Raw genomic sequence first — 11,489 nt, 5'->3', positions numbered from 1 at the left:
TAAAAGCATTCATGTTTCTCCACAGCTTTACCAGCATCTGTTGTTTCTTGACTTTTTAATAATCACCATTCTGACTGGCATGAGATGGTATCTCATTGTGGTTTTGATTTGCATTTCTCTGATGATCACTGGTGTTGAGCTTTTTTTCGTATGTTTGTTGGCCGCATAAATGTCTTCTTTTGAGAAGTGTCTGTTCATGTCCTTTGCCCACTTTTCAATGGGGTTGTTTGTTTTTTTTCTTGTAAATTTGTTTAAGTTCCTTGTAGATTCTGGATATTAGACCACAAATTTTCTTAATCTGTCTCCAGTGATAGGGAAGCTAAGCTATTTGTCCACTGATTCCCAATGCCCACTGGATGCCAGGGGTACTAAATCCCTTGCTCTTTCAAACTGTTATGCTTGCAAGCTATACAAGCTCCCTGGGGGCCAGAGAAAACCCATAGCAGAAAAGTAGGGACTGATGCTAGAGGTAGAAGGCTGTCAATGTGCATTGGCTATTATTCAGCCATAAAAAGGAATGAACTTGTCACTCACCACTGATGACATGCCTTGCTGCACACACACCCTGCTGCCACGCTGCAGAAATGCTTCCATTACCCACAGTCCTTTGCCGACGGGATTGATGCCCAGGTAACTGGCTCCTCACCTCCTTCGGGCTTATACCAAGGATATAAAACTTGGTACAGATGCTCAAGCCTTAATGCTTCAGGGTGTGACTTTTAATCCAATGCTGTGGCTGTGACAACAGGGACAAAGGGAGAACAGAGTTGGAGAAGTCCCAAAGTAACGAAAGAAGTTATTGATTGTTGCAAAATCAAACGACTTAAAGGATAAATGTAACTAATCTTTACATACAAAAGAAGAGAGAGGGAAGTGAAGGGCAGGGAGAAAGAGACTCAGACAGACAGAGACTCCCTGCGAAAAAGACAGGCACAGAGTAAAAGACATACAGAGGCACAGAAAAGAGAAGAAACAGAGTGAGAAAAATAAAACATAAGAATAGACATGTCAGGAGAAGAGTAAAATTAGAAAGAAGGAAGAGAGCTAGCATACTGTTAACCTGCAAACTCCCCCTGGGAAATGGAAGACTCTGGAGTTAAACCTCCCCTTCTGCTAAGGGAGCCTGGAAAGCCCAAGACAAGATGTGCCCTCTTTCCCTGGTAGACCAGAAAGCCTCAGATTGCTGAGGATTAGGAGCCGCCTATCCCCCAGGGTAGGTACCAGGTAGTCCCACTGATGGCCTCAGGGATCTGGTGTTCCTGATGGGGGAGTCTGGCTGGCTTGTCTCCAGGGCTGTCTCTTGGAGTGCTGGGCCACACTGGGGCAGGCAAAGTGCAGACGTAGGAGCTGCTGAGCAGCAGTTCTTAGTTTTGGTGCCATCAACCAGGCCAGTACTTCCTAAAATGGGACTCTCAGGACTTCTGCCAATCCTGGTACCATTCATCCTTTTGGGGAACATCCAGGAACCTGGGCACGCTGAAGTCATCCTTGGCAGTAAGTATTGGGAACTCTGTCCTTGCAATGGGGAAAGGAAACTCAGTGGGGAGGAAGGAACAAAGAATAATTTTGCAGTTGAGAAATTATTTTCTCCACCTCTGCCTGGAATTCCGGGTGGGAAAGAGGGGAGCTATTTGGAGTCTCTTGGTAAGAGACTCCCTTGGTGAATACAGGCATCCGAATCTGTGGCAAGTGGCTCCTTGCTGCCATTCCAAAGAGTTCTTCCTGGAGGTGCCTGGACCTACAGCTCATGAAATGAACTAAGAAGGAGTAGTAAGCCCAAGGAAGTCTCCCACAAGAAAAACAGGCTGCTCCCCACAACACCACCTGTGTCAGCTTCCAAATGTTCTCATTGCAGCCCCCACACCCATACCCACAAAGGACCCTGGTCTTTGGGTTAAAGAATGGTCTCCAGAAGTCCCTTGGAATGCTGAAATGTGAAGACTCACAATTAGCAGCTAACTGTACTGGGCACTGAAAATTAGTGGTTGAAAGTCAGCATTCAGGAGCCACACATTGTAGGTTCAAATCATGGCTCCACCCCTGAGTAGCTGTGTGATCTTGGGCAAATTCACATAACCTCCTTATGCTTCCAATTCTTTTGCTTACAAAATGTGAATATTAAGAGTACTTACCCATAGATTTGTAATGAGGATTAAGGAGAAAAGGCAGCTCACAGTAAGTGCTTCATCCATATTACTCATTGTTACGTTATGTTGCCCCAGGAAGTTTGATGGTGACTTGTCAAACTGTGTTGCGGTTAGTTTTCAAAGCAACCCTATGGGCAAATGAGGAAATCAAGGCTCAGAGAGAGTGCCTGGCACACCAAGGGTCGCACAGAATTCAAAAGCCCAGCTATCTGATGCCAGAAATGTTAATCTCAATCGTCGAGAGCCACAGTGCCTCCTGGGGGAGCAACCAAGCACAGCAAGGCTGAGTGACCAGAATAGTCTTAGAGGAATGCGTCTTTCTCTCAGGAATCTCATAGACGGTGAGGGTAGGGGGTAGGGGTTGGTTTAGGGATCCGATGGTGACTTGTTATGGGGTTGGGGATGTGGGCAGTGTTGTGAAATTCCTGAGCCCCCGAGGGCCACTACCTTCTGGGGACAGGTGAAGTGGAAACAAGGTTCTCTAACTCTGTAGGGGTGCCCTGGGCTCGGGGAAGGGGAACACTGGCTCCTTTAAGGCCTCGAGGGAATATATCTTCCCCTCCCTTAGAGCCGTGTCCCAAAATCAAAGTGGAATGCGAAGTGGAAGAAACAGACCAGTGTACCAAACCCAGAGATTGCCCAGAAAACATGAAGTGTTGCCTGTTCAGCCATGGAAAGAAATGTTTAGACCTCAGAAAGGTAACTCAGATGCTTCCTAAATTACCCAGTGCCCTCACCTCCTATCTCCACCTGCACTGCACTAACTTTGTCTCCCGGTTCACTGATGGCTGGTCTCTGACCAAGAGTTTAGGTACATCTTCTACTTGACACAAATCTGCCAGTCCTGGACTTGGGAGACATGGATTTTATTTCATTTCTTCCTCTATTTTGGTAAGTGATGTGAACAATGTAGTTTTCCTTTCTGGGCCTCAGTTTCCCTTTCCATAAGACAGGTGTTGATATTGGACCACATGGTCTCTTGGCTACTCTTCAGTGATCCTTGAGATGCCAAGTAGTCACCGAAGTCTCATCAAATGCCAACATTGTGTCAGGTTATATGATAGCTATAAGAGACAGGTATATAATCTGTATTTCCTGGCTTTTTTCTCCAGGCCTCTCTATCTATATAAATCCAGGATGCCTTCCCTGACCACCTTAGACCGCCTACACTCTTTCTTCTCTGCCCATATTATTGAGCTCTAAAGAAGATCATCAAGGACTATTCATTCATTCTATTCATTCAACAAATATTGATTGGTGCCCCTGACACCCATGATGGGTTCCACTTGCTCACTGTGGCCAGGAAGGTTAGAAAAGGTTTTTCTGGGAAAGAGATCCATGATTTAAGATCTGAAAGATGAGTACTTAGACCAAAAATGGGAAGAAATAGCCTTTCAGGCACAGGTAACAGCATGTGCAAAGGCTCTGTGGCAAGAGGCAGGATGTTCAGGCCTAGAAAGGCTAGAAAGCAGAGAGTGAGCAAGAGACAAGAAAGAGGAAACCAGTAGTGTATATTCAGGGCAACTTGAATCTGTACTCCCAAGTGGCCATCCTCGAGTTTTGGGCTCAAATAAACACCCTACTTAATTGTATTTTCTGAATCTTGTTACTTTAGGTTGACATACCTTTCAAGACAATAATAGGTTTTCAGTGCTTTGACAAAACCTCCAATGTGTGGCCTTCCAGCCAGGCATCTGTGGTTTCATATTGTTCAAGCATTTGTTGCATCCCTGTGGATTGCATCTGTCTATAGGTTCGCTGTTGATGAACCAAGAAATAAGGCATACATAGATTTCTACAGAAATTGTAATTCTATAACAGATTTTCAGAAGATGAGGAAGGCTGGTATCTTTCAGAGTGCAAAGTGATTTTGGAATTAAAAGAATTTCTTTGGGTTAAAGTTTGTCACTGACTTGTGTTCCTGAACCATGAAGCATGAATATGTGGGCTGAGAAATAGTTTCTCTTGATAAATAAACAAGTAACAAATTTTAAAAAGAGAGAAAGATGAAGCTGGGCTAGATGGGGGAAGGAGAGCTGGTAAGGGATCTGGTCTTGATCCTAACAGCAATGGACTAACTTATGTTCAAATCCCTTACCATCTGTGTGGCCTCAGGAAAGTTATTTAGCCTCTCTAAACCTTAGTTTCCTCATCTGCATAATGAGAACAATGACAGGACCTACTTTACAAGATTAAATGTTAATAGATGTCAACTACTAAGAACAGTGCCTGACACTAATCAATGCTATAATTGTTGGTTTGTGTGCTTCAGACTATGGGGTTCTAAAGAACTCTATTTGTACCTCATAGCACTATGGGCAAAATAATTGCTCAATAAATGCTTAAGATCAGGGTAGATTTGAGTTTTGGGTTTTTTTCTGTGAATACTCCTGAAGCATCCTCTCTATGCCAAATTACCTGCTAGAAACTGCTGTATCAAGATGGCATAAGATGCAATCCCCTCTCAAAAACCTCACATTCTCAAGGAGCAATCAGAAAATATGAACAAGAAAGTAAATGGAAATGATAAATGTGTGCGCGAGATTGAAAAGCAATGAAGAAAATCAAGGAATAAAGAACGAATCCAGGAAAGACTGCATAAAAGAGTCGATGTCCGGAAAGGGTTTTAAAGAATGAACAATAGTTCACTTAGCAAGAGGGGGCTGGATATGTCAGGCATGTGCAAAGGCACGGGGTGTGTAAGAAAGTGCTATTTTTAGAGTATAAGTTTGGGAAGTTGGGTGTTGGAGCAGCATAAGAAATAAAGCTGGAGAGGAGGAGGAGAAAATGGATTCTGAAGTCCCTCTGGGTTTGGTAGAACTTTATCCTGTGCCCAGCAGATCGGCCATTCTGGAAACCAATGTTGAGCAGATTGGAGAAGTCTTGGAGATCAGCTGGTGGCCTTTCATGGAAGTCCTTGCGAAAGATAATGATGCTTGAATTAAGAAAGCAGCAGAAAGGAAATAAGGGAGAGCTATTTAGGAGGCAAAATCAGCCAGATTTAGTGTTCAGATGTTGGGGAGGCAAGGAAAAAGAAGCCATGTGATGTCACAGCTGCTCCTTCCAACAGCCCTGTTAGACGAGCAGGTTTGGATTTTGTATTCTCATCTTACAGATGAGGAAGTCAAGGACCAGAGAGGTAAAATGAGTGGTCAAGGTTCACACTGAATTGGGAGCAGAGCCCTGAGCCAAATTTGCTTCTCAGTGGAGAAAGAGAATGGTGGCCAGAGAAGGGGAGAGATGGACATTCTCCAGGGAGACAGGCACTCAAACAGCTCTGTCCTGCGTTCTCCCTGCAGATATATGCAGTATGCCACAGGAGGCTGGCCCCTGCCTGACCTCCATACCACGCTGGTGGTACAATAAAAAAAACTAAGATCCGCTCCAAATTCATCTATGGCGGTTGCCAGGGGAACAATAACAACTTCCAAACTGAAGCTATCTGTCTGGTCACCTGCAAAAAATACCATAAGTTCCAGAGGTCCCAGTCTCCTGTGCTCACCAAGGCCACACTGGGAGGTCTGGGTGTTGGCTGGTCTATTCCAAGACCTGGGTGGGCCTGGGGATGACAAAACCAGCTCCAATGCAGAAGTATAAGTAGAAGAATATTTTGGGAAAGAGGGTGGGAAGGGAGGGATTAGTCAAAGGGATATTGGCAAGTATGAGGTGAGTAGTGGGTGTAGAGAGAAAACAGAAGTGGTGGAGTATCCCAGACCAGGTCAGACGGAATTCCAGTAAACCCAGCCCAGCCCTGGGCACCATTCATCAGCCAATCATTATAGGCCTTTACTTCTCACTAAACCTTGTTGCTCCTTCTCTTCCTTTTAAAAGTTATTTCTAACCAGGGCAACCACATACTTTATTGGCCAAACCAAATCACTTTTGAAAGTGTCTCAAGGTGAGGTGCCATTAATTATTACACTGGGACAACAGGCATAAACTGGGACTCTACTGGATAAGTCAGAACCCATGATCATTCTAGGAGCCCCCAAACTCACCTTCATTCCGTTCCTGTCCAAAGATGTAAAAATGATCCCACCTCCTTTTTCCCATTAGGTGCAAGATTTGGTTCCTAATGTGGTCAGGGTCCAAGCATCTCACCCTTTATTCTTCTACTTCACAGGTTAGCCTTACTTTATACCATAAGGAGGAGCTTGAATAACCTCCAGGGTTAGGCGCATAATCCAGGCCTCTCTCCACGTGTGCCTGATTGATGCTCCAAATTGGCTTCCACAGGCCAAACCTTGGCTGTTCCAGAAACTGAACCCCAGGAATTGCTTACACCCTTTCTTCCAGCGTAGCATCTCTTCAAACACAATGCTCTTCCCCTTGACCACTTCTCAGTATGAAACTCTATGTCTTCAACTTTCAGACCCCCATTTATTTGTATGAAGGCTTCAGTTGCCTTAATAAAGTGCTCTATGGGGTCTGATCTCTCTGAGGCTGAATAATTCACATCTGCAATAGGCTGATATTGACATATACTCACATCTCTCTATATGCAATTTTCAGAGAACAAGAAGCCATTGCATTTCCTGGTGACACCAAAAAACGGAGAGTATGGAAATCCTGCAAATTGAGAACGCTAGTGACGTTGTTACTTTAGTAAAATTGTCGTTAAGATGCTGAAGAATGGAGCCAGTGCAGATCCAGATTTTGTATGGTCTAAACCTGGTAAATGAGGAGCTCCTTTAGAAACCAAGCACAGGCTAGGCGTGGTGGCTCACACCTGTAATCTCAGCACTTTGGGAGGCCGAGGCGGGCGGATCACCTGAGGTCAGGAGTTCAAGACCAGCCCGACCAACATGGAGAAACACCATCTCTACTAAAAATACAAAATTAGCCGGGCGTGGTGGTGCATGCCTGTAATCCCAGCTACTTGGGAGGCTGAGGCAGGAGAATTGTTTGAACCCAGGAGGCAAAAGTTGCAGTGAGCCGAGATTGCACCATTGCACTCCAGCCTGGGCAATAAGAACAAAACTCCGTCTCAAAAAAAAAAAAAAAAAAAAGAAAAAGAAAAAAGAAAGAAACCAAGCACAAATGAGTACAAAAGAGAATACTATTTCAAATGAGGAGGGAAATTGCAACCAACTGCAAATTTTTAAAGGCTGACAAACTCTAAAAATTGCACAAAACCCATATAAATGAATAATTCATTGTTTACATTTATGACCTCAATTCTGTAAAGCACTATTTCTGTGGAGAGAATGGAAAGATAACTAAGTCTTTTATTTAACATGGGGATCAAAATATGATATTTTAATTTTTATTATAGGTGAATTGGATAAAACATGTGCCTGAATGCTTGAAGCCATACTTGATGTCTGCAGTTCTGTTACAGGTTTGTGTCCTAGAAACACAGGAATTTTAATAAATTATCTTTTGTACAATTCTATTAAAAAAAGAAAAAATGCATGGTACATTAAAAATTGTACATATTGAATTATCAAGTATATGCTTACTACAAAAGGACTTCTGAACAGGCTTCCATAAGAGCTGATTATTTTTCTAATTAAAATGTGATGTATCTGGCCAGACTCAGTGGTTCATGCCTGTAATCCCAGCACTTTGGGAGGCCGAGGTGGGCAGATCACCTGATGTCAAGAGTTCAAGACCAGACTGGCCAACGTGGTGAAACCCCATCTCTACTAAAAATACAAGAAATTAGCCAGGTGTGGTGGTGCACACTTGCAGCCCCAGCTACTCAGGAGGCTGAGGCAGGAGAACTGCTTGAACCCGGGAGGTGGAGGTTGCAGTGAGCCAAGATCGTGCCATTGCACTCCAGCCTGGGCGGCGGAGTGAGACTCCATCTCAAAAAAAAAAAAAAACAAAAAAAACTGACGTATCTGATATTTGAAAGAATGCTACACAGGCTTGTTTTCCTGGCTCCATACATTTCAAAACTTGTTTCTCCTCTACCACCCACAACCTTCTTGGGCTAAGAACATTCATTTTACAGTGCAACCTCTAGTCCCATAACTTAGTGTCATAACGTCAAGGGAATAGGCTCAGAAGACAACGAGAGTATTATTTGCAGCTGCTCCTCCACCAGGACAGCTAGCAGCAACTTCCTACACATAGAAATGACAGCGAACGACCTAAATATATTCTACTAACTCCAAAATAAATATATCCCCAACTCAACTTCCTTTTAATTTGCATGCCTAAAATGCTGGCAGTCGCCCCAACACCACCTGACCTAGGAGAAGTGTGACAGAGGGAAAGATCAGAGTGGAAAGGGAAGGTGGATTGGCTGATTATGGTTAGAATATCTTACTTTTGCAGATATTACAAGTCATCTGACCATGTAAACATATAGCTAGAAGCACTCCCAGAATCTTAAAAGGGGCTCGCTTGAGTGAGGACCCTGAGGCTTGGCTCCATCAACCTCATGGTAAGTCCGTCTCTGAAAGGGCTCATGGACTTGTTTTCTGGAGTTGTAGTAAAGGAGACTGTTCTATAGTATGGTGCAAAAACTCCAAAATTGAAAATAGCTGGAGAGAGGCATGAAAGTGGGAGATGGAGGAAAGCAGAGAAGAGTTAAAGAGGAAGGGAGAAGAAAGGGGTGAAAGAGGAAAAGACACTGGATGGTGTGACTGTTTTAAAGCAAGGTCCTAAAATTCTTTCACTCGCCTCCCGCCTAGAAGTGGGATCTATGTCCCCTCCTTTTGAATCTGAGAAAACTGACTGCTTTGACCAAGAGAATAAAGCAAAAATGATGCTATGTGACCTCCAAGGCTAAGCTAGAATAAGTGCAAGTCCCACTTGATCCTCTTAGGTAGCTTGTTTGGGGGCAGTGGGAAACTGCCATGTAAGATGTCCAACTACTCTGAGAGAGGCCCATGCTAGAGAGACCCATGTGGGTGCTGTGATCAACAGGCCCAGATAAGCTCTGATAGCCAGCATCAATTCCAGCCATGCGAATGAGCTGCCCAACCCAATAGAGCCTTCAGATGGCTGCAGCCCCAGCAGACATCTGACTGCAACCATGGAAAAGACCCTATAAAAGAACCACCAAGCAGATTGCTTCCCAGATGGCTGACCCACAATATAAAATGGTTGCTTTAAAGTGCTAAGTTTTAAGAAAATTTAGTCACAGAATAGGTGATCAAAGATGAAAAGGGGCTAGGAGCAGTGGCTCACAGCTGTAATCCCAGGCACTTTGGGAGTCCAAGGCAGGCAGATAACTTGAAGTCAGAAGTTCAAGACCAGCCTGGCCAAAACAGCAAAACCCCATCTCTACTAAAAATACAAAAATTAGCCGGGCATAGTGGCGGGCACCTGTAATACCACCTACTCGGGAGGCTGGGGCAGGAGAATCTCTTCTGCCCGGGAGGCGGAGGTTGCAGTGAGCTGAGATTGCGCCACTGCACTCCAGAGCGAGACTTGGTCTCAAAAAAAAAAAAAAAAAAAAAAGATGAAAAGGGAGTAGAAAGAAGGATAGGGAGAGAGAAAGAAGAAAGAGATGCCCAGAGGACTGGGCAAGATAAGAGGATGCCAGGCTTGAGAAGGGAACCTCACAGCAGGCAGCTTGTCACCACAGCACACCAAGACTTGCTATCTCCTGTCAAATAAGTTTATTGTTTAATATAACTTGGATCAAGGGGCTCTAAAGAGGCTGGAATTCACTTGCTGTTGATGCTGTTGCCATCTCTGCTTCCCTCTCTTTAGAAAGGGCTGGTAAAACTGAGTGTAGAAAACTCTAAAGGCACTGCAAAAAAAGGTTAGAATTAATAAACAAATTTATTAAAGTTACAGGATACAAAATCCACATACAAAAATCAATAGCAATTTTATACACCAAGAACAATCTCATTTCCATTAGCGGCAACAACAACAAAACACTTAGTAATTAACTCAACCAAAGAAGTAAAAAACTTGTGCATTGACAATTATAAAACATCGATGGAAGAAATTTAAAAGACACAAATAAATGAAAAGACATCTCATGCTCATAGATTAGAAGAATCAATGTTGTCAAAATGTCCACACTACCCAAAGCAATCTACAGAGCACATGAAATTTCTGCCAAAATGCCAATGGCATTTTTTACAGAAACATAAAAAGCAATGCTAAAATTCATATGGAACCACAAAAGACCCCAAATTGCCAAAGTAATTTTGAAAAAGAACAGAGATGTAAGCACCACATTTCCTGATGTCAAATTACATTGCAAAGCTAGAGTAATCAAAACAGTGTGGTACTGGCATAAAAACAAAAGCACACATACAGGCCAATGGAACAGAATAGAGAATCCAGAACTAAGCCCACCCATTTATGGTCAATTGATCTTTGACGAGGGTGTCAAAAGCACACAATAGGCAACAGAAGATCTCTTTAACAAATGGTGCTGGGAAAACTAGATATCCACATGCAAAAGAATGAAATTGGACCCCTATCCAATACCATATACAAAAGTCAACTTAAAATAGATTAAAGTCTTAAAGATGGATTAAAGACTTAAATGTTAGACCTAAAACCATAAAAACCCTAGAAGAAAACCTAGGCATTACCATTCAGGACATAGGCATGGGCAAGGACTTCATGTCTAAAACACCAAAAGCAATGGCAACAAAAGCCAAAATTGACAAATGGGATCTAATTAAACTCAAGAGCTTCTGCACAGCAAAAGAAACTACCATCAGAGTGAACAGGCAACCTACAAAATGGGAGAAAATTTTCGCAACCTACTCATCTGACAAAGGGCTAATATCCAGAATCTACAATGAACTCCAACAAATTTACAAGAAAAAAACAAACAACCCCATCAAAAAGTGGGCAAAGGACATGAACAGACACTTCTCAAAAGAAGACATTTATGCAGCCAAAAAACACATGAAAAAATGCTCACCATCACTGGCCATCAGAGAAATGCAAATCAAAACCACAATGAGATACCATCTCACACCAGTTAGAATGGCAATCATTAAAAAGTCAGGAAACAACAGGTGCTGGAGAGGATGTGGAGAAATAGGAACACTTTTACACTGTTGGTGGGACTGTAAACTAGTTCAACCCTTGTGGAAGTCAGTGTGGCGATTCCTCAGGGATCTAGAACTAGAAATTCCATTCGACCCAGCCATCCCATTACTGGGTATATACCCAAAGGACTATAAATCATGCTGCTATAAAGACACATGCACATGTATGTTTATTGCGGCATTATTCACAATAGCAAAGACTTGGAACCAACCCAAATGTCCAACAATGATAGACTGGATTAAGAAAATGTGGCACATATACACCATGGAATACTATGCAGCCATAAAAAGTGATGAGTTCATGTCCTTTGTAGGGACATGGATGAAATTGGAAATCATCATTCTCAGTAAACTATCGCAA

At 43.1% G+C, this 11,489-nt stretch overlaps 1 protein-coding gene across 1 annotated transcript; it reads left to right on the top strand.

Annotated features, from left to right (window-relative positions):
* Positions 1 to 1,328: 1,328 nt before the first annotated feature.
* On the top strand, positions 1,329 to 6,579 carry WFDC6 (WAP four-disulfide core domain 6). The gene is made up of 3 exons (XM_054467667.1): positions 1,329 to 1,494; positions 2,716 to 2,846; positions 6,271 to 6,579. Exons 1-3 carry the CDS (start codon positions 1,404 to 1,406, stop codon positions 6,307 to 6,309), a joined length of 261 nt encoding a protein of 86 aa, XP_054323642.1. The 5' UTR covers positions 1,329 to 1,403; the 3' UTR covers positions 6,310 to 6,579.
* The last annotated feature ends 4,910 nt before the right edge of the window (positions 6,580 to 11,489 follow it).

The sequence above is a fragment of the Pongo pygmaeus genome, chromosome 21 (genome assembly GCF_028885625.2).
Source record: "Pongo pygmaeus isolate AG05252 chromosome 21, NHGRI_mPonPyg2-v2.0_pri, whole genome shotgun sequence".
In the NCBI taxonomy this organism is placed as follows: Eukaryota; Metazoa; Chordata; class Mammalia; order Primates; family Hominidae; genus Pongo; species Pongo pygmaeus.
Note: the sequence above shows the minus strand (reverse complement) of the source record. Positions and strands in the feature narration are given on the sequence as shown.